This window comes from Scleropages formosus, chromosome 14 (assembly GCF_900964775.1).
Source record: "Scleropages formosus chromosome 14, fSclFor1.1, whole genome shotgun sequence".
Taxonomy (NCBI): Eukaryota; Metazoa; Chordata; class Actinopteri; order Osteoglossiformes; family Osteoglossidae; genus Scleropages; species Scleropages formosus.
The window spans coordinates 24,719,878-24,747,657 of NC_041819.1; the positions used below are offsets into that span (position 1 = coordinate 24,719,878).

The 27,780-nt window shown below is 46.0% G+C and overlaps 1 protein-coding gene across 1 annotated transcript; it reads left to right on the forward strand.

The window, feature by feature from the left end:
• The first annotated feature begins 191 nt into the window (after window positions 1-191).
• On the forward strand, window positions 192-27,780 carry LOC108929013 (receptor activity-modifying protein 1-like). Its single transcript, XM_029258016.1, has 3 exons — window positions 192-418; window positions 17,274-17,421; window positions 25,802-27,780. The coding sequence occupies exons 1-3, from the start codon at window positions 199-201 to the stop codon at window positions 26,055-26,057; spliced, it is 624 nt and encodes a 207-aa protein (XP_029113849.1). The 5' UTR covers window positions 192-198; the 3' UTR covers window positions 26,058-27,780.

A 27,780-nucleotide genomic window follows, 5' to 3' on the forward strand; every position in this document is an offset into this window, starting at 1 on the left:
GCCCTTCGTCTGATACTGTATTTAAGCGCCAGTTTCTTGACCAATAGAATTTGAAAGCTGCTGCCCGGGAAATTTTCTTCCAATAGAAATTTGCAACGTCAGTACCAACAATGAGGCCTTTATTTGCATACAGAAACGTATATGAAGCAATTCTTCTGAGGGCGCTGAACTTCTTGATTTATCTGCATCGAAAGAATCATGCCTGAGCCAGCTAAGGCTGCACCTAAGAAGGGCTCCAAGAAAGCCGTGACTAAGACGGCGGGAAAGGGAGGCAAGAAGCGCAAGAGATCCAGGAAGGAGAGTTACGCTATCTACGTGTACAAGGTGCTCAAACAGGTTCATCCTGACACCGGCATTTCTTCTAAGGCCATGGGCATCATGAACTCGTTTGTGAACGACATCTTCGAGCGCATCGCTGGTGAGGCTTCCCGCCTGGCTCACTACAACAAGCGCTCCACCATCACTTCCCGGGAGATCCAGACCGCTGTGCGTCTTCTGCTGCCCGGAGAGCTGGCCAAGCACGCCGTCTCTGAGGGGACCAAGGCTGTCACTAAGTACACGAGCTCGAAGTAAAGCTTTACTGCAACCTTCACCCCAAAGGCTCTTTTAAGAGCCACCTATTCTTTCGAAAGAGAGCAGTTACATTGGGGAAACTTGCTATACATTTTGTTTTGGATTTGATCATATTTGAAACTTTATTTATACGTTGTGTGTAAGTAAGAATTGATAAAACTTTTGCACACGTACTGTGAAATTGAGTGCTTTTCTATAGGTCAAAGAAAGAAACAATAGATGGTACCACACAAAAATAAATTCCAGAATACAAAGTGAGACTATTTGGTGAAAATATATGTAATGAGTATTATAGTGATAAACATCATATATGTGGTTTTCCTACTTTATGTTTTTGCCCGGTATTATTTTCCTCTTGTTATAAACTTAACGGTATTACAGCGGCTTTACCACGGACAGTGTATAAGTGAGCTATGATTAATTATTTAAAATGTCCTCAAACGTTGTAGAGCTGTGCGCTCAAACGTAGCTTAAACCATTTTTCTCGCCACATGGGTAAATGACCACTAGAGGGCGCCGTGACCTTATTTTCAATTGGTTTGTTCTTGAGCTGCTGGAGCGCGAATGCTTCTGAGATACAGTATTTACACTTATGTTTTTCTCCCATGTAATCTAACTGATGAGGGCAGTCGAGTACTGGAATTGTTTAAAGGATGCTTCAGAGTATGGTAGATATGCTGAAAATGCGTCTTATTTGACTCTCAGTTGGCTTCTCTTGATTTGCATTGATAAAACTCACCCCAATTTTTTTTTTTTTTTTTTTGAACTGATTGAAACACTTTTTACCAAACGAAAAGCCTTTATAGATGCACGTGTATCGGTTTTTTCTATATATTTCTTTTGTCTTCCTGCGTGCTGCACTTGATTCTCACCGGTTCTGTTTGCGTGAGAAAAGGCTGCTGGGAGCCAAGGGGACCGTGCGACTTTCCGCGTTGTCAAAACACATCCGAGAATCCCGGAAAAGCTGAATTCAGATGTTGACAAAACACACCTGATAGCTACTCGTGAAAGAACAGATCCAAAGAATTAAACTCCAGAATGATCCAGACACAGTGGGGCTTTTTTTTTTTTTTTTTAAAAAAAAAAAGAAATAAAACCTCCCACCCCCCCTATACTTATAACCCTCTTCCAAGACATCCCGAACAGGCCAGGGTGTTGCATACGGAATTGTGAAACGTGGGAATTTCGAGACACGTGCTCTGCTGACACGTGCCTTCATTCCTTGTGCTTTTAACCTTTCCCCGGTGTTTAGGCTCGTCTCGCAGACTGTTTATTGGGCCATTCGTGCGGGACCATTTGCACTTATTACAGCGGCCACACTAGAGAGTAAATGCGTTCTTCCGCCTGTCAAACACCTCCGCGAGACCCGTCTGTCGGAGAAAGACGGGAAAGTGCCCTCGAGGTGCGTCGTGTGACGTCACGGCCCGTGTGATGTCAGATTTTCGGCGTGTTTTCCTCCCAACTGCGCTCCCTCCCACCACGAAAGCCGGTGACGAAGCAGCAGGAGCGGTCGATCGGAGCGACGCGCGGTTCTCTTCGCCCCGGTTCGGTCCCGTCCAGTCCCGCGCGCGCTCACTCGCATCCTGCGCGCTTTGGCTTCGCGATCTGGGGACGGAGCGGAGCGGCCCGATGGAGGTCCTAGCCGCGCTCCTACCTGCCGCCGCTCTCAGGTTTCCCTCCAGGTGCATCTGACTGTCGCGCAGAAACGGACGCGCCGCTTCACCGCTTTTCCGACTTTTCTCGTCTCGGCGGGAGCTCAGGATACAGTTCGGTGCCGAAAGCCACATGGAAAGGAGGGCTTCGAGCTCCGGACGCGACCCACCCTAACTACTTATTATTGTGCCGCCTTTATTTTCTTCTCCCTTTGATCCCGGGGAAGCTGGCACGCGGGACCCCCCCCAGGCTGGCGAAGACGACCACCATGGGCTCGCGTGGCCCCTCCGTCTCCCCCCGCCCCCTGTCTCTGTCCCTGTGCTTTGTTTTAGGTAAGTGTTGCACTCTGCGGACAGTCCCCAAAACTCAAACTGTGGAGGAAAGGGGAAAAAAAAAAAAAAAAAATACAACAAAATATAAATTTTTAACGTCGCCGAGTGAAACATCAAAGGGTTGAGCGCAGCGCCGGTAAGGGCGCGCGGTGCAATAGGATACAATGCTCGCTGTCATTTCAAAGAATGTTCGGAACGTCCAGGGAAAAATGACCAAATTTTTACTGCAAGCTGAAAAAAATGTTACAAAATAATTGAAAAATTATTACTGAAAGCTGCACGTTGGCGGCAGTAACGGCGTCATCGCGGAATCCAGAAGCTTTGAAATATTAGTTGGCGGCGTTGATCACTACACGTGTTACTGTGTTTTACCTCTTTCTGAGACTGAGCGCACATCATTTTGATAGCGATTTTCTCAGCACGCTCAGAATCAATGTTTTGTTTGTTCAACATGAGTTCTAGGAATCATAGGTTACATCATTAGTGTCAGTAATTTGCTCCCACACGTTTACATACATATCGAGGTTCAGAATCCTGCTTGTAGCTGGTTCATTATTATTATTATTATTATTATTATTAAATCTCTCTCTTCTGCGTTAAATATTCCTTTAATTTCAAGTGAATTAGTCTGGGGATTACAAGTGTGATGGGTTTGTTTGCCTTTCTATGAAATGATGGGATTAATATGTGGAAACTGGAAGCAGCTCCAGTGGATTATAACAATATTGGGAACTATTGCTGCTGCGGCTTCTCTGTAAGTCCAAATATTTGCTCAGTAAATTCACATGGGCTTTGATTGAAAAGTCAAAGGGAATGTACCGGTTGAGCGTTACAAATAAGTTGACTGCTTTCAATGGCTCACCTGGAGATGGTTCCCACCACTTTGCTGACGGCTGAAGCACCATTTCAGCACCTGAGTCACACACTTTTGGCTGAGTGATGCTGTGTTTGAGACCCTCCCCAGAGCAGCTATATAACAGCCTGGATGTTCTCGAACTCGCTGTCTGCTTGCTGAACTCAAGCACAGAAAGAGCTGTGCCCACACGTACAACTGTTATCTAATTCTGCGTTTAATAACACGAGACCAGACCCTCTCCCTTGCCGAGACCGAGCAGCCGCACACTTTTCTCCACAGCCTGGTTTCCCTTTGTGCTTCTACTCGTGGGGACACACTTTGGGGACTCCGACCATCGTCGGCCAAGTACAGCCATTGCTAGTATCTTTATTGTTGAACAGGAAAGCTCATAGCACTGGAACCTGTGACCTACAGGATGGCACTTGGAATCCCACTAGGGACCGTTCCGTTGTACCCTGGAGAAAGGTGCTTAACCTCAGCTCTTCTGGAAAAGTGTCGGTGTGTTTACATGAGTAAATTTGTCAGTCGAGTCAAATAAACGACATGATGACGCAGGTGTCACTTTGATTCACGTAGTGATTAATCTTGGCCCCCTGTGTAGGTGTGTGCTTTACACGGGTTCGAGGAGAGGGCTTGAGTCACCGGACTGGATTCTTCGGGCACTTTTTACTGAAGCCTCAGTGATACAAAGTGAGCAGAACTATTATATTGGGTTGTTTGGTGCCAAATGAACGCATTTTAATCTTTGAGGTTTGCCTCTTTGAAAGACCAGAATCTGTTTAATGATTTATTCCTTCTTCTCGCTCCTTTGGCTGCTGTAGTTCAGCTTACGGTGGAGGGCCTAATTAAAAATGTAGATAAAACAGGGCAATCCAGCTCTTCAATATTTAGAGACCGTTGAGGGGGAAGCAGGGAAAACACTTTCTGGAGGGTATGTGGGGGTGGGGTATTAATTTAGTTCCACTGCATTTTAACCACCACATCCTCCGCTGCTCTGTGGGATGCAGGTAAATATTTGTATTTATTGGGGATTAAAAAATACCGATTCATTCAGGATGATATAGGATACTTTCCATGAGCAGCATGGTGAAACCTTACCGCAGATAATAAAGGTGTTTGTTGTACACAAGCTAACCAAAGTTTTATTTTACTTTCTTTTGGAGTGATCACCATTACAGACCCTTGATACTCTTTGTGTGCAGAGCTTTAGCACTTCTTTCCCAGAGCATTAACAAGTAACAGTGATGCGCATTAGCAGTGAGTGTTACTGTAATTGGGGGAGCAAGGGGATGTAATGGTTAAAGTCTGTATCTGTGGATTTTGAGGTTGCAAGTTCAAATCCCACCTTTTGCTGCAGTGCCCTTGAGCACGTTGCTTATCTGAGTTGCTCCAGTAAACATTAACCTGCTGTATAAATGGGTAAATCATCATAAGCTGCTTTGGAGAAACACCTCATTTAAATAAAAGTGTGTAATGATAAATAGGTATTTAGAGGAATCAAGCCTGATGCTTTTCTGATGCCAAAGCCAGGTGTCTTGGAGTGCAGAGCTTCTCAGTAGATATCCATGTTTACCGGTTTTGTTCCAGTTGAGCTCTTCATTAATTTATTTATTTTCACATCATCTACCTGTTGACTGATCGAATCAGTCGGTTGACGCGAACACGGTGACAGGCGACTCCACGTCCTTCATCAGCCACGTGCACTGTTTGGGTGTGCGATCATCAGCCGAATTTTTTTAAGCCTTACATATGTTAGAGCTCCTTTTGTGCCAGTGATACAATGATTAATTCGTGATGATCCCTGACACTTGAGCAAAATGGATAAGATTTGTGTTCTTTCGTTGGGGTCGATCAAGCCCAGACTTTTAAGTCGAAATAACGGCCACATTGTTGTCCATTTAAAAAGGATCAGTGATGACGAGTCCTTAGTTCACTTTGAACTTCATTTCAATGATGAGACTTGTTCGGTCCCGCGTGAGCCAGCCGGTGTCAGGATCAGAACAGAGATTCACTGATGTACTGGGTTTGGGTCCAGAGATCCCGATGGGACACAGCCTAGAGAAGAGTCCTCCACACCATCTATAGAGATCGTCCAGCACGAAGCGGATTGCTACACTCGTCGACTCCTGCGAGGAACAATGATAATACAAAATACAAGGAGAGCACCGAGTCTTCCCATTGTTTCAGTAAATCCTCCTGTGTGGGGGTGTTGATGCAGATGCTCACTCTTATACTTTTTAAATATGCAGCACATGTCTCTCCACGTTGCAGCACTGTGTTCAACACAACCCTTCCTTCACTGAGCTGATGCTGTGCTCTGCCACTCTTTAGAAGGCTTTCCTTGATTATAATCATCCACAAATATACCAAATAGCAAATATTTCGCCATCCGGAGTCAGAGAATGAGCGTGTCATCTTACGAGTTATTTGGGATCTTTACAGAAATAGTGAGACACCTTTGCAGGAACAATTTCTTCTTACCTTGCGGGTGACATCGCTTGCTGGGCCAACATAATTGCACGTACCAGGTAGCGTGTGATGTGGTGGGGAAGCAGCGATCTGGCCGTAAATGAGCCGGTGTGGGGGCCGGTGACTCAGGTGCGCCGTCTCCGAGGCCTCGGCGGCCTCCACACGGACTGCGCTGACAACGTCTTATTATCCGCAAGCAGCTGCGGCAAAGCAAAAGGGATAATTGGACAGACTGGAAGCCCAAATGGAGGCGAAAATAAGCAGCGATTCGCATCGTATGTTTCAGGGCAACAGTGCTAAGTCAAAATATCCAAACGAGTGGGGGCAAAATCCCAAGAGAGGGCACCTGAAGACCTTCCAGAAAAGGTGGAAAAAAGCTTAATTCCCTCGGAGAGAGCGGGAAGGTGCCGCTCATCACACCAAACATGCCCGATGCTGTCACGCACTAATTGTTTTTGTTTGACTAAACCAAACAATGTGACACCACAGAAATTGACATGAATGTAAACAAGGAGGGAAATAATTTGCCAGCTTCCCCGATTCCAGTTTTTCCCAGCCTGGCAGTTAGTTAACGCTGAGAGCCATGCAACACAAAGCAGGTGGATGCAGGAGCAACTTTATCCAAGGGTTCATTTCTCAAGACTGAAAGAAAAGACAGCAGACGCTCCTCTCTCACCCGGCACAGTAAGATCTCCTAACGTTACGTCTCCTGAGCCCTGTTGCTTTCTCTCGTGTCTTCACATCATTCGCCAGGTTTTTACGCAATGCGTGTATGTAGGGCTCCCCAAATTCCATTCCCTAAGGATATCCACAAGAAAAGACATGAAGATCATGAACATCACTGACAGAAGGAGCAGCTTTAGATGTCAGATAATAATCCTTCAGGCCAGGATTAGTTTAAGACCTCAGTGACTGGTGGTGTTGGATCAATAAAACATGTTGTCAGCTGCAATCCATCCCAATCTTCTAGGAACAAGATTTGAGTTTGGATTCCTGAACTTCTACATGGCCCAGAATAGGGGCTAATGGGTGTTTATGGGGATGTCTGTTCCTTTATGACATTTGTGTCCTAGTTCCTAGGATACAGCTGAGGAAGAAGCAAAACAATGACTTTATGGTGTCGTGTATGTGAATAATAGCAGCATAGTGGGTAGTACTGGTATCATAACGGTTTCTTGGCTGCCGTTATGGTTCTGGGTTTGAATCTGGCTGTGTTGACATGCTTGTATGTTCTTCGCATGTTTGTGTGGGTTTCCTGCCATGGTGGAAAGACCTGTTGAAGAAGGCAGTGGTGAACCATTTCTGAATCTTCAGCTGCCACCAAAGCCATATGAGTGGTCACCAAGACTCAACGTTGACTCGATGGCACTTACCCTAACCTACACAAGTAAAATTGATGCTCGATATGGTTATGTGACCATACTGATGCTCTGCTCTGGACAACATCACACCACTAATGCTGTTGGTTCTTCAAAAACTCCATGACCAGGGTTTGGGTGCACACAAGTAACTGGAACATTCTGCATAGTGGCGGTGCATTCCTGCCGTGCTTGAAGAAGAAGAAGAAGTGGCACAGAAAAAGTTTACATACCCACAAAGGCCATTGGCAAAGGCTCGACGGATGCTTGCCCAGATTTTTATAGATCGCTTCTCGGCAGATTCTTATTGACAGAAACCCCGTCTAAATGTCAAGGTGCTCTGAAAGCGTCAGTGTCGGCTTAATGAAGCACGCATGAAGGAGGATGGTAAAGTAGGATTTTTTTGTAGTTGAAAGCTCCGCGATGCCTTCTCCCGATGTAGTTAAAGCACAAGCTGACAGGTCCTTATCTGCCGCCATCTTGACAGCTGCAAAGACGGTTCCGGAGCTCTGGGATGGCCTTGGAAGTTGTCGCCCGCCGCGTGGAAAATGGCTTTGACAGCAGGCCCTGTTTAGAGCCCAGTTCCCCTAAAAGGCAAAGTGCTTAAATGGGTCAGTGTGGAAGGTCCCGATCAGACAGCGAGACCCAGACCCAGGAGCACCAAACAAACGCAGTCTCCTAAATTTGGCGGGGGAGGCCGTTTCCCCGTCAGCCAAGGAGCCGCTGTCACCGCGATGCTCTTGTTATCCTCTCTGTCGCGTCTTCGCCAGATTCGGCTTGAGGATTCAGGGCTCGCTGATTCTCAAATTGCACTTTGTCACCAGGGAACGAAAAAGAAAAGAAAAGATACATTGGCGCACTTAGTCCCGCTCACAAACCAGCACGAAACACCTCCTTGTTATTATAAATGTTTCACTGCCCAAATCCATCTGCAGTCTAACATCTGTATTTTTGGGAGGCAGCTGCAAGTTTTTGGGGACAGCTGGTAGTGTAGTGGTTAGAGCTGCTGCCTTTGGATCCACAGGTCATGGGTTCGGTCTCTAGCTGTAGTACCCCTGAGCAAGGTATTTACTCTAAATTGCTCCAGTAAAATTACCCAGCTGCATAAATGGGTAAATCATTGCAAGTAGGGGATGCAGTGGGTTTGGCCTGATCCTGCTCTCTGGTGGGTCTGGTGTTTGAGTCCTGCTTAGGGTGCCTTGCAATGGATTGGCATCCTGTCTTGGGCGTGTCCCCTCCAGCCTTGTGCCCTGTGTTGCTGGGTTAGGCTCTAGTTTGCTATGACCCCACTTGGGACAAGCAGCCTCAGCGTGTGTGTGTGTGTGTGTGTGTGTGTGTGTGTGTGTGTGTGTGTGTGTGTGTGTGTGTGTGTGTGTGTGTGTGTGTGTGTGTGTGTAATTGCAAGTAGCTTAACTGCTTGGGATGGCATGGTGGTACAGCAAGTAGCGCTGCTGTCCCACAGTGCCTGGGTGGTGCCAGAGGATGTGGGTGCAATCCCCATTCAGTCTGTGTGGAGTTTGCATGTTCTCCCTGTGTCTGCATGGGTTTCCTGTGAGTGCTCTGGTTTCCTCCCACAGTCCAAAGACATGCTGTTCAGGTTCCCCCATAGTGTGTGTGTGTGTGTGTTCTACTGATGTATGGATGAGTGACCCATTGTAAGTAGTGTGTCTAGCCTGTAGAGTTCTTTGGAAGTTGCTTTGGAGAAAAGCATTAGATAAATATGTAAATGAAATTTAAATATCAGTATTTGGAAGATGAGCCAGCTGATGTGGTTATTGTATTTTTTTTCCTCATTTGAAACTGCAGAAACGCTGGTTCACATCAACATAACAACGTGAAAAAATATGATCCACTATCATTTTTCACCATTTTCCAGAACCACTGTCCTTTCACACCTTTCAGAGAAGTCCCACATATATATAAATTATTGCAAAGATTAAATGTTAAAATTTTCTAGTAGAAAATGGGGAAAAATCATCCCTTGGGCGCTCTGTATACCGTTTCTAAAGAACGAGTATTCGGGTATAAACCCCAACAACAAAATATTACTAGTTGGTTGTCAAAGTGAGAGACGACAGAGGTAACGCATGTCCTACCAAGTTTTAAACACAACATTAAGAAGACTCATCTGCCATTCGATTAAAGCAAATGTGCACATTTGAGAGGAAACAGTAACAACTGAACAATAAACAGTGAGGCAAGAATGTAGAGGTGTGTCACGGAAAGAAGAAGCAGAACGCATGACCCAGGACGTGGTCGTTTGAAAGCCGTTTGGGCAGAACGTCCTCTATTGGCAAATCGGCGCTCGGGTCCAGCGAGCGATTTGTTGTTGAACCACAAATCAAGGATATTCTCTGTATGAATAGGGAGTTATGATGTAAGGGCTGTCAGATGCGGGAGATGTATGCGTGTGTTTGTGAACCTACCTGTGTGGGCTGGAGAGACTGAGTCAGAGGGAAAAGATGCGCAGAGCGAGAGATGTCTCTGCCTTTTCATGTTGGGGACAGAGGTTTTATCGTGGCATTATCTTCACACCTGAGTCACCGGAATGGATTAATGATTAATGTTGCGACTTTCCTTTTTCCTTTTTAGCTCAGCGTTGTCGTATCATTAAAATGAAACGCGCTTCATTGACGTGCCTTTTCAGGCGCGTTACAACGGATGCCGTCCGTTCGTAGCTACAGCGTCAGGTGATATGGACAGGTGTGTCCTGTCGCCCTTGACCTGATGCTACCCTTCGGTCCTGGAAGATACGCAGTTCAATCAGTACATTTCAAAATGCGGTGAAGGAGTTTCTTAGATCCCCTCGTGGGTCACGATACACCGGCCTGAGCAGCGGGGGGCATAGTGGTTAAACCTGCTGTCTTGCACTTGGTTTGAATCTCTACTCCCACCACAGTAACCTTGAGCCCTTGCTTACCTACCCTGAATTGATATGGTAAAAATCACTCTGCTCTTTACATAGGTAAATCACTTAAGCCACTTTCGCGAGAAGCGTCAGATAAATAAACACACTGTCATGTTATTCCGACTCTGGGTTCATTTCGCTTGAGTGGAGCTCAGTAGATGAACAAGCTTTTTGTGAAATGATGACTGTGGAGGGTGAGGCTTTCGATGGATTTACCTGACAGGTCACGGCAGAAGGACCCGAGTGAAAGACGAAGTAAACAAACTGTAAGTTGGCCAGCTTTATGCAGTATCGTCCTCGTGTAGCGGGGGACAGTGTGACGGACTGTTCGGGGTTCGGAGACACCTCATTCTGCTCGGCACATTTATTCCCATGACGGCCACGGTACCCTTCAGACTGAAAAATTGTTTTGTTGTGCAATTATTTGCCTTTATATCCATCCATCCATTATCGTAATTGCTTGTCCAAGTCCGGGTCACGGTGGACCAGAGCCTATCCTGAAAGCACGGGGCACGAGGCAGAGGGGCCAGTTCATCCCATGGCAGACTATTTGCCTTTATATGATTTTTTCAAAATAAAATAAAATAATACCTAACACGATAAAGGTAGCAGGCGGAATAGCAGTCACTTTACAAAGGATCTGGGTTTGAATCCCCATTGCCACCGCAGTGTCCTTGATCAAGATACTTACCCTGTATTGATACGGTAACAGTGGCTCTGCTGTAAAAACAGGTGAATCGGTGTAAACAGCTAGGTGGACAAACCTCACATGATAAGCTGCGTTGAAGAAAAGGGTCTGGAAAATAACGGTGAGTAATAAGAATAGCAGTTTCACACCTGATCCTTACTGTGCACATATCAGGGGCGCTGTTCTTAGGAAGACATGCATATTTCATTTATAAATGAAGCACTTCCCAAGAGAGACAATTTGTCTTTATTATGGTGGGTACGCATTGGCATTTTCTGCATATTTTCTATGTTTATTTTCATATAACCAGTACACCGTCCTACATGGTGACATTGCTGTATTAAGAGTAAATGTATAGGAGACTATCTATCAAGGCGATTTATCGATTTATGATTTACTGATTGATATACGAACTTGTGTAGAAGTCAGTGAGGCGGGTGGGGGGCCGGGCGGCAGGCTGTGGAAACGCACGGATGATGAGACACGCTGGCAAAATGCAGGAGGGCTGAGGGCACTTGGCACGAGGTCGGGGGGGGGGGGGGGGGGGGGGTGTCCGCAGCTGCGCCTGCACAGGGCTGAGAGAGAAATCATATCTCACATATGCATAATTGATAGAAACCGAGGATCTGGGATGGATCTGCACCTTTTCATTATGACCTCTGTGTTATTGTTACCACGGTTATCTAGCGTTTGTCTGATCTTGTGCATCTGGATTTGGTTTGAAGCCAAGCAGACTCAGGACCAAAGTCAAGGGTACAAGAGCAGGGTCCCTCCTGTGAGGTTCTTCTCTCAAATTTCACTCTTGGCTTTTTGGGCTCTGACTCTCCGGCGGAGTTGCGTGCGGGGACAGACGATGCACCTGCACTCATGGTATCTCGCCGTGTTTAGACCCAGGGTCTGGCAGCGGCTCCTCCTCGCAGAATCCCCGATGCGACGAATATTTATAAACCAACTCATTCGAACCGGAGGCCGTTTGGAATGCGCAGTCGATGACCTGTAACTGGCGGGACTGCAGAGCGCCGGGCTTTTACAGCAACGGCACAAGCAGACAATTCATAACAGACAATTTCACAAAATTGGTTTGTTTATTACTGTTGGAGACCGAAATAATTACTCACTTGGTGGCAAAATGTACTGTATAAGTGAACAGTTATGTGAATTTAGTATTTAGCTTTAAGGAGGAGATGGACATTAGTGTTTCTCCAGAGCAGCTGACAGTGCTGAGATACTTACACTGATTCACCCATGAATACAGCAAGGTAATTTTTACTGTGTCAATTCAGGGTAAGTACCTTGCTCAAGGGTACCTACATCAGCCAATGGATTCAAACCCGGGTCCTCTGAGTGCAGTGCGGCAGCTCTAACCACCACACCGGGTTCATATTCAAGTACTTTATTGTTTTAATGCACAATTGTGTATCAAAGTGTTGTAGAAAAACCATAACGGAGAGATTGCTTGATTTTTCTCATTTGTTCTTATTCTCTTCGGCTTCTTCTGCCAACTGCATTCTGGGTTCAATAAGTCGAAGGCCCCGGATTCTGCTTTCCAGAGCTGCGTTGACTCGACTGTATTGGTTTATATTAATAACTTGAAAACACGAAGCGCACGTCATCGAAAGGGGGTAAAATAAATGGCATATTTCCACTGTAAGCCTTCTCTGGGCCAGTAAAAACCTGCTGGAAGGGACTTGCGTGTTCACATTCGAACGCTGTTCTCTCCCACAGCGAGAAGGGTAAACGAGGGCAATGAGAAGGATGGTTCCCTCCGCCACACCATTACGTGTATGCTGTTATGCTGTATGGAATAATAACCTTCGTGTGCTGCAGGGGAACGTGGGTAGGGTGGGTGTTATTAAACATGGACATTTTTGTTACGAATTAAATCATTTTCAGATATTTTTTCAGATGCGCTGGCTCCTCAACTTTCGAACACAGTTCTGGAACAGTTGGAAATCTGTTCGTATTAAAGTGGCTGAAAACAGAAAAACGAAATACTATCGACGTGTATTCGGTCTCGGTTATTGACCGAATCATCGCACGAACATGTTCAACGTTCATCATTTTGCTGCTGCTCACCAACACCAATTCTGTGAGCACCGTGGAGACGAGTTGAACGAAGTCAGGCTAACACTCCTATTCCGTTTGGATGCTCTTTACCGCCACCTATCGGGTCGGCAGGTAAATACAAGTCACATCTGTTCTGCATCAAGGAGAAATTTTAGAAAAAACACACACACACATTTTCAGAACCGCTTGTCCCATACGGGGTCGCGGGGAACCGGAGCCTACCCGGCAACACAGGGCGTAAGGCCGGAGGGGGAGGAGACACACCCAGGACGGGACGCCAGTCCGTCACAAGGCACCCCAAGCGGGACTCGAACCCCAGACCCACCGGAGAGCAGGACCCGGTCCGACCCACTGCGCCACCGCACCCCCTCATTTTAGAAAACGGATAAGGAATAAATAAATAAAATAGAAAATGTTTGCGTCTTCAGGATCTAGAACTCTTCAAGTTGTCACGCAAGGAGTAAGTGTGCTAACATTAGATATTTAAATATTTATTCAGTTACATCTGACCCAGGATGTCTCATTTTCTTCAACGTCTTTTAGTTCAGTGAGGTCAACAGCATCATTCTTGTCCTAATCCAAGATGAGTTCACACTACAGCAACTAAACTAAAACGATCGTTCCCGATTGTTATCGGACAACTTCGTGCCCGAACGTCACATTTCTGTCTCTTCAAAATGCCTAACAAATTACCGCCGTCGCTGAGCCGAGAAATGCCACGGGTTTTAACGTCGCTTATTGTTGTCATTTAGTTCAGATTTTTTTCTCATATTAGGGAAATACACGGAATAATGTTGTATTATATTATTTTTTGAAAACTGGATTTCAGATATTCCCCTTACTACAAATTTTTACTTTCATTTAAACTGCATTAACTGTATACTCTATTTATTGCAATTAAGTACATTTAGTCTGAGCACTGAGACAGAAGAGTTTGTAAGTGAGGGGTGTTCAGCCTCAGGGCTGCATCTGGCAAGCTGTTTTACATAATGCTGCCCAGACGAACATCGATAAAAATATCAATATACCATAACATACTTGTGACGGACTGGCGTTCCATCCTGGGTGTGTTCCCTCCCCCTCCAGCCTTGCGCCCCGTGTTGCCAGGTTAGGATCTGGCTCCCCGTGACCCCGTATGGGACAAGTGGTTCAGACAACGTGTGTGTATGTGTGTATTTCACTTATTGTGATTTTTCTCAGTAAAGCCTTGGCCCTTAGGCGGAAAAGGTTCAAGCGTTGCTATGAGTTGTTGCCAGAAACCCATTTCTGTGAAAGGGGGTGACCTGCGGCTCTTTAGTCACGCAGGAGCTGTTTTTCGTCTATAGCTCCTCCTGTTTGAATAGGGAAAATGGGAAATTAACTAGAGATGCTCCAAATGCATTAGTCATAGGCAGACAGGAATACAGAGGAAGTCTTGGCGCCATAAAACATTTTACCTCCTCCCTTGCAGTGTCTCCACATGTCTTTGCCTTAAACCAATGACCTTCCGCTGCGAAAGGGATACAAGAAATTAGGGATTTTGCCTTCTGGAGAGAAGCTGAGAAAAATCTGTACGACTTCAGGCATCCTAGAGAAGGAGAGTAAAATAATCCGCACTATCAGATTTTACATGCATCATCAGTGCCCTCATTCGTATTTATAGTTTAACTGGAGCAGATAATATCTTCCATCCTTGTTAAATGTACACATGTGCAGCGTGCAAAAGGGAAAGTGTGTACCAGTGAAGTCAGGCTTCAAATGTGAGGTGCACTTGGTTTAAACCGCTAAATCCAGAGTGTTGCCGAAAGCCTAAAAGGAAGGTATTCTATTTTTGCCCGGACCCTTTAGGGGGATTTAGCCGGATCACCGCCCTGTGTGTGTTCGACGCCCTCCGCAGCAGCTGCCCGGTCCCCTCATTACAGTGCGCCTACATTCCCACCGTGTCTGATCTGCGATCTGCTCCCTGTCACTCGGGCCGCTGTACCGTGTAGCTCATCCAAGTCCTTTATCGCCGAATGCCGCAATACCCACGCGGCCGTTTTAGAGTGCATCACATGTTTGCTAAAAGCCACTGTTAAAAGACCAGGTTCAAGTGGTGTTCAGGAGCTGTGGAAAGGAACTTTGGCAGGAACAGGACTGACGTCATCAAAACCACCGCTGCTGTAGCCAGTCCCCCGAAATCATGCGACTGGGTGGTTAAATAGTTTTGGTAAATTGTTTGCAGTTAAATTTGCACAGTGTAGCCACAACCGCTCCATTGCACAAGTGTTTCATTGTCTCAACTGCCGCTTCATATTTTGAGGGGTATTGAACTTTTATCATTTCTGTCTTTACAGGTTTAGGTTCCTCACTCACCCTGTCGTCCATACATTGGTTTATTAAGATACGTGTTCCTTTATTTTTTGAACTGTAAGACATAGGCATTGCGGGAGTCTAGGTCCACTCCCAACTGACGCTTCACCACTTTGTGGATATGCTCAGATTTGCATTTATTTATTTAGCTGATGCTTTTCTCCAAAGCAACCTGCAGTGTCAAGTACTTACCCTGATTTGCCTACAGCTGGGTAATTTTTACTGTATAAATTTATGGCAACTACCTTGATCGAGAGTATTATAACAGCAGGTGGGATTTAAACCTGAGTCCTTACAGTCATTACATCTGAAAAAGGTGTAAATGTTTTTTAGGCAGCAAAATTAATTACCAATGCAAATAATACATCTATTATAATTACCATCGCATTATAGCTGCAAGCAAATTTTGGAGCAGTAAAGCTGCAGCCCTTGTTTCCTTTAACTGCCCTTCCTATTGGACTTATTTTGAGCAAATTTATGAAATACGTTAGGAGGTATTTTTTATTTTCTCTCATATTCTGACCCTTAAATTCCCTTTTTCTCGTTTGGTTTATGTGAATCTATGTGTCAGGACCTTGAACAAGAGGTAGAAATGATTACTGCGGATTTTGCTGATAAGACAAAGACAGCGTTGTTAGCAGAGGGGAGAGGAAATGGGATCGTGTTGGATTTGGCAGCGTCGGGTCTACGGAGCAGAACGGGGAAGGAACCCGTGAAATCATATTCTGGGATTCAAGAAAATGCCCCTTGCAGCCTTTTGACTTGTGCTTCCAGAGACCTTTTCAAAGTGTAGCACTTGATCCGTCAAGCTACACGGCTGCCGAGAACTGATGTGACGCACAGCGTTGCAAAAGTGATTGGTCCTGTTTGGTGATTTCGACGGCTTCAACAGAGTGCGAGCAGCAGGATGTGTCCACGGTAGCGGCGCTCAACCAGAACTGGCAGCTTAGAGAAGTGCCGGCCCTGGGCACGGAAGCACTTGTAGGATGAGGCTCCGCTCATCTGAATGTTTTACAGCCTCGCAGTGTTAGCTGCGGTTGCGGATGTATAATCCAAGTGTGGCACCGATGTCCTTTTCAAAAAAGTCTTTCAAAGCCTTTGGCAAAACTCGACAAGAGCTCACTAGAAGCGCTCTTGTTTCCTGAAAAGAAGAGATTTCGTGACTTGCCTGCTGGTCCTTCGAAACACACTTGGGGAAAGAAAAAACAGACAAGGGGAATCAAGGCTTTTAAATGAATAAATATAGAGCATTTCCTAGATATTTTTTTCCCAAATTGTGTTATAGACAGCAGGTGGGTGTAGAGGAAATGAAGCCATGAAGGGGTTTTACAGTCAGTGGCAAATAGGATGTTGTTAAATGGCATTGAGAGATGTCACCTTTGTGGAGCGATGACCCTGTGAATAACGCTGCTGTCTCATAGCGCCTGGGTTGTACGAGAGGACATGGCTTTGATCCCCGCTCAGTCTGTGTGGAGTTTGCATGTTCTCCCCATGTCTGCGTGGGTTTCCTCCGGGTGCTCTGGTTTCCTCCCACCGTCCAAAGACATGCTGTTCAGGTTCATCCATAGTGTATAAGTGACAGAGAGAGTGTTTTCTACTGATGTATGGATGAGTGACCCATTGTAAGTAGTGTATCTAGCAGTGTAAGTCACCGCGGTGAATAAGGTGTGTGGGCTGATAACACTACATAGAGTTCACTGGGAGTCGCTTTGGACGAAAGTGTCTGATAAATAAATGAATGTAAACGTAAACAGAAAAAATGGCAGTGCACGGCTCTGTGTTCCACTTAACCCTAAACCCAAAATCAACCCTAAGTGTAAACCCTAAACGCAAGACCAGCTGTAATCCAATCCTAACCCTAATCCCAACACCAACCCTAAAACCAACCTTAGCCACACCCTAAACCCAGCACCACAATTCGACCCTAACCCTAAACCCAACTTTCACCCCAACTGTAAATCCAATATCACCCCTAACTCTAACCTCGATCTTAACCCTCAGCCTCGAAGACTTGTCTCAACTCTCCCTTTCTCTTCAGCTCTCTCTGCGGCATACAGCTGCTCCCCCGTGACGGCCTGCGGCAGTGCCTACCAGAACGCCATCGAGGACTTCTGCTTGACTAAGTTCAGGCTGGACATGGAGGGTCTTGACAGGCATCACTGGTGCAGCTGGGAGGACACAGTAGAGTGAGTGACACCTTCCACACACACGACCTGTCCATGCAAGCCACCGAATCCGTGAGTCATGTCCACACAGTGAGTGATATAGGACCCCCTCAACATCACAAAATTATCTTCTTTAGCAAAGTAAAATATGTTTGCTGACACCTTGCTGTAAAAAAATTTAACTTCTGACTTTGGAAACTTAAAAACATTGAAGTATAATAAGTGTCAAAACATGTACATATGAAAACATGCATATTTAATATGTATAGAAAAATCTTTGCATGCATATTTATCACTGTACTGTCAAAAGTGCAGCATAAATGAATTAAAACCATGAGGTACCAACAAGTCTTTGTTGTATAAATGAGTTGTTTACCTTTATGTCTTTACTTTAGTCTTCAAAGCCCTGAAAAATAAGGGCTTGAACAAGTGATGTGGTCCCGAGAACTTGTATTAAACATGTTCATCTCTCGGATAAGCCTTCAGTTTTATGATAAATGTGGGAATAACTGTCCAAAACAGAGTGTATAATGTGTGAGAGAAGGGCACTCGCATATAAAATTTGTCCCATTCGCCCAAGTCTTGTTTGTGCCCTACGGTTTTCCTTCTCTCGTACTAATTTATTTAGCAAGCAGTCCAAAAACCAGTCGCGTACTTCTATTCCCTGAAGATGGGCTATTTCGGGATGCTTGACATGATTTTGATGAGTTCCCATCTGTCTTAATCCGACAGTAAAATATATACAGCGAGTGCTCTGAAAAGCATGTGATTATGCCAATGACCCGTGGTGCCTTTTCCACTCTTCCCGCTGTAGTCCGTTCTTGGGTGGTTCGAGGGGATGCGACCTCGACGTTCACCCTTGGGGACGCTCTGCTTCGACTCTGCATGTTGGACGTGTCGCTGAATGTGACACGAGTCCAGCAGATGTCTGAACAGAGAGGCTGCGGTCACGCGGCTCCCGTCACGTATAGTCAGGCGTCACAGCCGCCCCTTTAGAGACTCGTCGTCCTCAGTAAAGATTTGTGACTTCTCAATTACATTACACTATTTGGTTGCTTTGCAGTTTTCCCTGTTCACATTAACATATATTTTACAGTTCTGGACTTTCAAATGCTGAAAAAAAGATGTTTTGTATTTTTCATTTGTATTTACTTCACTCGCCACTGTTGACTTTGTCCAAGTAAGGGTTGTGGTGATCCAGAGCCTATCCTGGATGCACAAGGTGCTAGTCTGGGTACATTCTGGATGGGGTTACCATCCTTTGCACACCTCAATTCGTCTGAATCTGCTGTTAAAGCCCCTGTGACCTCTGCCCTCCGCACATTGTACTCTGAATTTCCCCAGCAAACCCCCTAATTGGGGCAGATTAAAGAGGAGACCTCATCACATTTCTCCGGTGACACAGCGAGGAACAGAGCTCCTCTGATAGGACCTGCATTTGCATGGAACATCTGAAACAGCTGTAGGATGTTGGCTTAACTTTCCTGCTGTCTGCCCTTCCCAGCTGTTTTGCCATAGATGCCCCCCCCCCCCCCCCCCCCCACCCCCGATGATCCCGAACCACAGAGCTGCCCATGTGAGCTTCATAGTCGCCCCTGTCACCACCCAACCCCTGGCCCCAGAGAACACTGAGACCCTTATTTCTGTCCCCCACTCTGAAGATAAAAACAAGGGCCCAGTGCCTGGCCAGGTGTTACTGATCAGGACCATACTGCTGAGATCTGAAATGACATTGTCTCCATCAATGTGGGCTGACACAGCATGTCTGAAAAGAAACCAGAACTAAAGACCTTTGTTGCTTTCTGTCAACATATATTTTTATAGGGGTCCTCAGTAGCAGCAAGGTGGCGCAGCAGGTAGCATGAGCGTCTCAGTGCCTGGGTTGCGCCATCGAATGCAGTTGCAATTTCCATTTGGTCTATGTGCAGCTTGTATATTCTCTTCATGTTCATAACGTTCTTCCAGGTGCTCTGGTTTCCTCCCACAGTTGAAAAACATGTTTCAGGTGAATTAGTCACTCTAAATTTTCCTTGGTTCAGGAATGTGTGAGTAAATGAGTGTATGATTACCCTGTGATGGACTGGCGTCCTCTCCGGGGTGTACCCTGTATGGCTTGCACCCAATGTTTCTGGGGTAGACTCTGGATCACTGTGCCCTTGCATTGGACTAACAGTTATTGATAGTGTGTGAACTTTACTGGCCTTTGGACAAATACCTCTCATAAATCAGTATTTTCAGTGCGCTGCTTTTGCTGTATACTACCAATACCATCACTGCTGCTCATTAAGCTGGGATGCGACCCCCACTGTAGTCTCGTGGAGTAAAATTCAGACCTTTGGTAAAGTTAACTACTTGTGGTTCAATAGCTGGATAGTGAGAGTTGTTTTGCTCTGTAGTGTTTAAGTCACTTGTGTCCAAGAAGTTCTCGTACCTCCAATAAAGACAGCTTGCTGACAGTGAGGGAGTTGCATTCTGGGAAGTTGGCCTGCCACCTCGATACTCCCTTCCCCGGACGGGGACGTGCCGACAAATGCCGTGTGCCCAGCCGTGAAAGAGCTTGCTGAAATATTCATAGCCTGGTCCTAAGCCGCCTTCCATAAGGTCATCTTAGTCGCCCTTGTCAATAATGCATGTGGTGAGATGACAGCGAGCAGCTCTGGTGAGCAGGGCTCACCGTGAGCACTGTGGGCCATCTTCCATGGTGCCTCGACACAACTCCCAACAGGGACAGCTGGTAGCGTAGTGGTTGGAGATGCTGCCTTTGGACCTGTAGGTTGCAGGTTTGAATCTCGCCTCAGACTATGCTGTCCTTGAGCAAGATACTTACCCTAAATTGCTCCAGCAAAATTACCCAGCTCTATAAATGGGTAAATAATTGTGTCTAAACATTGTAAGTCACTTTGGAGAAAAGCCAGATAAATGTGACTTGGATGCATCCATGAAGATTGTCAAGTTTTTAGACCTTAGCACCACTACTAGGTCTCCTAATGACCAAATCTATAGGCAACAGTTTATATGAGCTCCAGCAGAGGTTTCATAAACAGCCCTGAAAATGAAGATGTGTGTTTTTTCAGTGCACCCTTGGGTGTAGTTACTGGGGCGAACAGTCATGAATCCGGTTTATCGTCTGTTCTGCTCTAACCTTTAACGTGGCAGTTTTTTTTCTTCTGTACGGCTGCTCTCGCCTGCCTCAGTGGGAATGTGGCCTGGGGGTCCAACAGTGGACACGCCTGTGGTCTTTGTAACAGGCTATGTGGTCACTGGCCGAATGATTTATCAGCTGGATGGCTGACTGAACTGCTCTCACTTGTGTGGTTCCCTAGTATGTGCTCCTACAAGAACCTACGTGAGAACCAGCAAGTGTTCCTCAGGCCACAAACCCCACACTGGCTTCTCACCAAACGTAGCGACGGCTCCAACACGCCACAGCTCTGCATAACTGCCCAGGGTTATCTGTCCCCAGGGTTATCTTTGTGATTTTCCTACCCAGAAAGCCATGCATCTTCTAACACACACGCCAACTCCCTTGTCACCCTCTGTGGAGGACATGCATGGACTAAAAATGCAAAGTTTGGATGCCAAGGGTCTGAGAGCTCACACAGTTGTGAGTGATACAGATTGACGAAGTCCATATAAGTGAAAATGTGTGAAGAGAGTCTGTATATCGAGGGATGGGTGTGTCCGTGAACTTAACAGACCCGATCACAGCAAGGACCACCCGTACAACTGGGACCCACTTTCATATCAACCTACACTCGATCACGTCTGTGCATCACCTGGTAAAGCCACCGATTGCATAGAGATGTGTAGAGCAGAGATGGGGGAAAGAGAGCGGCTGTTATTCTGAAAGCTGGACGGGCATTGTTTCGGAACTACCGTTCGATTACGTGACTGCGGAACCAGCCCCGTTCCGACTGAAGACTGAGATTGATCTTCTTCAATTCATGGACGGGGTGGAGAGCAGATGTGAGCCGGCAGTGGGAGCGCGCCGCCGGGTGCAAGTCTGCGGGAAAGCAGCTCCAGCTCCGGCCCAGGGGCCCCACAGCATCCACAGCTCTTTGATCCCCCGCCGCGGAACAGATCTCATCGGCTCCTGTCATAATGAGATCGGTTTAACTCCCTTCCGTCACTTTTAACGACTTTGCGGTTCACGGCAAAGGGAAAAATGGAGACAGACAGAAAGACTGGCATCATAAGCCACCATGGCTGAACATATTAGCTGAGCTTCTGGGAAAAGATTTGCATATTTCACACACCTGTCGCGCATGTGTGCCCACCACATACTTTCCGATACGTTTCTTTGGTACCGGCACATTTTGAATGCGTGAACTTGATGCCCCGATGAAGGCTGCGCCATCGTCTGCCGCTCTTGGCAGCCCGAGGTCGCCCGAACCACCATCCCGCCGACAGCGCTGCGCTGCCCTTATTTCCATCTCCTCGTTTTCTTCGCGGATCCAGGTCATTCTGCGCGACAATAACGTGGCGAGAACCGAGAATTCTGCTGAGATTTTTTATATGGTCTATTTTGTCTTTCCCGTCTGCGCATCATCTGCTTAGTGCCTCGTGCTCGAGCCGTCGTTTGAGGGTCACAGTTCAAGCGGCGCAGCGATAACGCAGCATCGCGGCGCGGCTAATAGCGCGTGCTGAGCGCGTGAAACGGGGCCGCCGTAATCATGCCGCTTCCCAAGCGTGCCGTCAGCACAGCCGGTCGCGTAGCGAAGCAAAGTCTACACCATTATTACCGCTGCTCACATACCTTGCTCGGCGCTGGGGCCGAGACGCTACTTGCTAACCGCTAGCGGACGCGGCCTACGACAGGCAGGGGTGGATGAGGGAGCGCGGAAATGGACACGGGGACCAGAGGGCTTGGTGCTATCGCAGCGATGATGTTTATTCCATTCCGCACTCGCCGCTATATTTAGCGGAGCCCCGCCAAGTGTCGAGTCGTGCTGTAATTCAATCTGTAAAAATACAATAAATGTGCTGGATGATGGACACTCGTGGACAGGAGAAGGGGCCTCGACATATCTACTTCTCCACACACAGGAGCTGTTAATGACGGCGAGCGCCACACGCAGCCCTGCGGGCCGACAGTAGGCTATAGATGACACGCCACGCTAGCGTCTCTGCGCGGTAGTACCGTGGACACATTCCAGGCGTTGGCTTCCTGTGAAGAAATGAAAACCGATCAGGCCACATCTCCGCACCTTGTCTAAAATTATCTTTTAATAAAAGGTCTTCAGGGCACGTTAAAAATGCCGTATTTAAAATTGCCACTCCTTATTAGTGCTGGAACCGGGACAGGTAGCTCTTCCGTAGTGCTTCGCCCTTTAGATATCCGCCCCGTGCCGCTGAAGAAGAAGGATTATTTTAATAATTAGCATGCAACGATGTGCCCGCTGATCATATTTTAACATCGTTATTAAATATCAAATGGTTCTAACAACCTCGAAAGCCGTAAAATTGTAAGTGCTTCTGTCTTTAGAATGCCGCAGACACACGCATGTAAAATATAATAAAAATAATACGAATGGTGTTGATGGCAATGTGGCAGTTTGTCAGTTATGAGGCGTCACATCGCATGCATACAAGCTGCTGAGACAGTAAAAGGCAGTGAAATTTTGTCACGATATGTTTGCTGCTTTATAAATTCCAGGAAGAAAAGGGCGTCTTTGAGTTACTGAGCACTTAGGACGGACACACAAGGCTGGTGAAAGATCTGAAGGCGTTCATCCAGTATTTCCGGTTGATTGGCACGAAATTTTAAGCAGCACTAATCACACACATTGTTCTTCTGTCCCTCCTTTGTCAGTTGCCACGTTCATTGTCATTTTGCTGTTTTTTTTCTCCTGAGAAAACAGAATATCTCCGCTAACATTCCAGAATGTTCTTGAGAGTTGCGCTGTGTCTCGGATGAGGAAAGGTCGATATGGATAATAACCTGAAATGCAGTGAAGCAACAGAATGTGGTCTTGAAAAGTTAGTTCATGAAACATAATTACAAGCACTCCAAAGCCCAGACTTTAAACCCTCACACATCTCCAGCGCTCTGAAGTGTTATTAACCTTCACTTCGTTGATGCTTTTGTCTAGAGTGACATTCAGAGTTAGATAACTACTTATCTTATTAGTTAGATAATTACTTAACCATTTACACAGCAGGGTAATTTTTACTGTGTCAATTCAAGGTAAGTACCTTGATCAAGGGTCCTACACAGGAGTGGGGAAGCACACTGGTGACCACATTACAAGGTGATGGTTCCAACACTGCTGGCTGCCCCTACAGATTACTACTGTCAGTGACATTCGGGGAACAAAGAGGCTCTTTGGATCGCTGGATCAATTTGTCTGGGCAGAAATGAGACAAATTTGGTCACGCAATTTGTGACCCCAGATCAACATGATTGGCGGCTGATGAATGATGGCTGTCGGAGGGCTGCAGGCTGCTGAGGCCAAGGGAGATTAGGGAGGTCTGGTCCTACTAAAAGCCCCCTTCCAAACATGCCATCACCGACGGTGCTACAATCATATGGATGTTCACCCGTGTCTGCGAGAAAGTGTCTCATTTGAATTAATTCTCAGTTTACCGTGTTTTCTCAACCTGACCGGGGGGGCACACCATCATTGCAGATCAACGAAAGCTGCCCTCTATTCAGTTAAATTAAGTCCAAATGGATTTAATTTAAAGAAGGTGAAAAATCCTCAGCAGTGCTGGAAGCACAGTCCGCAAGGTCTGCCTAAATTAAAATGGTTTTTCCAGAAATGATCTTTCGCACAGTTTTATTTACTGGTCAAATTCTGAAATGTCAGATACCAGTGTATCAGTGCCAGCCTGAATATTTCACGTTTGCTGTGCACGAACCCGACACTCCTGTCCTGCTCTTCATTGATCTCTTCTGAAAATCCTGTTGGGTTCCTTTTTTAGGATCACTGAGCTCTAAGCGTGAGGTCTTTATGCTGCCAATCTCTATACAAAACAGACCAGATACTGAAAAGTAAGTCTGTTTTTATACAACCATTACAAATATTAGTCTAAAAAAGTAAATCTTCTATTCACATGATCCTTGATCTTTCCAGTTAGAGCCAGACCGTGGGAAAAGCTCATGCCACAATTGAAAGTCATCTTACATTCTTTAATTTTGTTACTATTATTCACTCTTTAGCTGATGTCTTTCTCCAAAGTGGCTTACAATGATTTACCCATTAATACAGCTGAGTCGTTTTTACTGTATCAATTCGGGGTTAGCACCGTGCTCAAGGGTACTGCAGCAGGAGGTGGCATTCGAACCTGGGTCCTTTGAGCAAAGGATGCAGCTCTAACTACAACGCCATCTGCTGCCCCAGTGCCAATGCTGTGTGACCGTGTCCTCCATCAGCATTCGCCATTACCGGTACATTCGATCCTCAGTCATCCACTCCCTCCCCTGCAGAAGAAGCCCTGTCAGTGATTTCTGTCCTCTGATATCGATAAGGCCAACTATGATGCCACGTGAATCGTATGCAGATGTCCAGAGGATGGGCTGCTTACCGCACTGATGGTGTGACTGTGTCTCTGACTTATTTGTTCAGACCAACTGTATACCCAGTGCCCACAGAGAGTGGCCAGCTATTCCCACTGAATCTGCTGTATGTGGCATTTCACACGGAGTGTGATTTTTATACTTAGTTTCAAGCAGGAATAATGCCTGCTATTTGTGATCCACCTTTTCCAGTGTATTTTTATACAGCACTCTTCTCAAGAAAGTGACACAGAACAATGGACAACTGAACACATACAGTGATGCTTTAGTGAAAGAAAGCAAAGCGAAAATGAACAACGATTGCACTTTGCTAGTGCGCTGTTTGTAAGCAAGCCAACTGACAGCTGAGGAAAGGAAAACAAAAAATCCCAGGTTAAAGATCTGGGAGAAAAATAGACCTTTGGTGGGGTGCAGGTAGCATTGGCTGCCCACCTCTTTTGGGCACATAAATACTTAAGTAAGTCATTAAAGCGGCCAGCTTGGGATCAAGGGTCTCAGGTTCGAATCCCACCTCCTGCTGTGGTTCCCTTGATCACGTTATTCACCCTGAATTGATACAGTAAAAATTACCCAGCTGTATAAATGGGTAAATCATTGTAAGTAGTTGCACATTATAATTAGTTTGTTTTGGAGAAACGCATCAGCTGAACGAGCAAACGAACGAATTAACTGCAGATAATATTTAAGATTTTCTACTCTGAAAAATCTCAAAATTCATAAAAGCTAGTCATTGTAGAATCCAAGCTCTTCTGCCCAGATGTGAGGTTATGTTCTCAGCCTTGGTCCTGGCTTTCTGTGTTTCAGTCCCAGCGATTATTAGCGACTGCAGGATTTGAGTGTCCCAGTCAGAAGACACAACCGTTTTTGTGTCTCCCGCTGCAGGACATATGGAGACCTGACCAACTGCACCTACATGATTGCTCTGAAGATGGATTGCTTCTGGCCCAACCGCCTGGTGGATGAATTCTTCATCGACATCCACCGGCACTACTTCCATAACTGCGCCCTTTCGGGCCGCCTGCTCCAGGACCCACCCAACCACATCCTGGGCCCCTTCATAGTGGTGCCCATCCTGGTCACACTGCTTATGACTGCTCTGGTGGTGTGGAGGAGCAAGCGCAGTGAGGGCATTGTGTAGAAGAGTCTCCTGGGGGCTCTGGTTTAAGCAGACCCTTTGGACTGAGATGGAGAGGGGCAGGATACTGTTTCTGCATCCTTCTCCACCTAGGGTAAGAAACACACGTTCATGAACTGTAAGGAAAATTCTGAAGGATGTATGGACAAGAACAGTGATCCAGAGGTACACACACTCACACACACTCACACTCACTCAGACACAGTAGCAATGCCCTGCCGGCCCTTGACTGGACACACAGCAAAACAGTCGAGGAATTGCCTTGCGTCAAGGGTCACGCCCGGAGCACAGCACTGGAGATGAGGCAAAACGCAGAACCTAGACTGCAAGGCCTGCTGGGAGATGGGCAAGCCTGTTCTCGTGCGACGACGGATTGTTGACTCAGTGGATTCAACTGACTTTTCGAGTGTGTCAAAAACAAATACACGTTTTATGTTTCTTCATTGAGTTCACTGTGCGAGATGCCTTGGGAGACTAAAAATCATCATAGTAGTAACACACAGGTGTGTGAGGGCATATATATATATATATATATATATATATATGAATGAATGAACTGACATAAGTAGCTGTACTGTATAATTATTTATATTATATATAGCAGGTATGAGCAGTACTTGATTATTCCTTATCAGTTGCGCATAATGCCGATGGTCATTGTCAGCATACCAGAGATTCAATTAAAGTGTAAAAGGTGTGAGGTTTTTGTGTTCCTGTGTGTGCGTACGGCAGAACATTTCACAACGCTGACCCGAGAGGAGCCAGCTGCTCAGGTTGTCGTCCCGGCACGCACCGCTCGCGGCACAACGGCTACATGAAAGAATGCGTGACCGATGCACCTGAAAGCGAGCGACGGCTCTGAGCCAAGGTGGCGGCAGGCCAAGCCCAACATTGCATGATGACATCGGAGGCCCACATGTGCGAACTTCACAGATCTCGATGGAAGGGCTTAGAACCCGGTGCTCAGATGACAAAAACGTGGGAGAAGCAGTAAAGCACTGTTATCTCTTCAATCTTAGGGAAATACAGGGAGGAAAATCATAATATATTTAATGTAGGCATAAGAAATTCCAAAACAATCAAAAAACCAAGAAAAAGTGTTGTTTGTTGCTTATTAATTAACCCTCCTGTTTTTTAATTTTTAAGAAAAAAAACAACTCATGATTGATCATTGCTCCCATAAACCATCGTAGTTTCACCTACTCTGCTCTGATGCTGGGAATGATCCTGGCAGCAATACCCTACTCAGTCCCTTACCCCCTTCTGGAAACTTCTTTACCCCAGTGTCTGTACAAATATGGGTTTGTGCAACATGAGCACATCAAAATTGAGCTCTGATTTCACAACTGGAAAGAAGAGCACATTTAAAGGTGTTTATTAACATTATAGAGGTCACGGAGAGATGATATGACTCAAGAAATTGGGGCGGAACTAGGATGTTTGTTAAAGTTGCACTGAAGTTGTAAATATGTATGTAAATATGTGTGGACTGAACAGAAGTTCACCGTCCACCAGTGACCGGGGTGAGCACAACCGGTGTTCTTATTGCACAGTGCTGGGTAGAGCCGTTGATCCTACCAGGGTTGATTCTACCGTGGCTTGTAGGTGAAAATGGCTGTTCTGAGTGAGACAAACAGAATGAGAAATCACATGAATTGTTATGTAAATGATTACATCAGAAAATGTACTTGAAACACAATTAAATCAAGAGGCTGGAAAACATAAC

Coding starts and splice junctions, on each gene's coding strand:
- LOC108929013 (XM_029258016.1), top strand. CDS start 199: ATGCCTGAGCCAGCTAAGGCTGCACCTAAGAAGGGCTCCAAGAAAGCC. Junction 419..17,273: donor CATCTTCGAGCGCATCGCTG/GTGAGGCTTCCC, acceptor CTTTCTCTTCAG/CTCTCTCTGCGGCATACAGC. Junction 17,422..25,801: donor AGCTGGGAGGACACAGTAGA/GTGAGTGACACC, acceptor CTCCCGCTGCAG/GACATATGGAGACCTGACCA.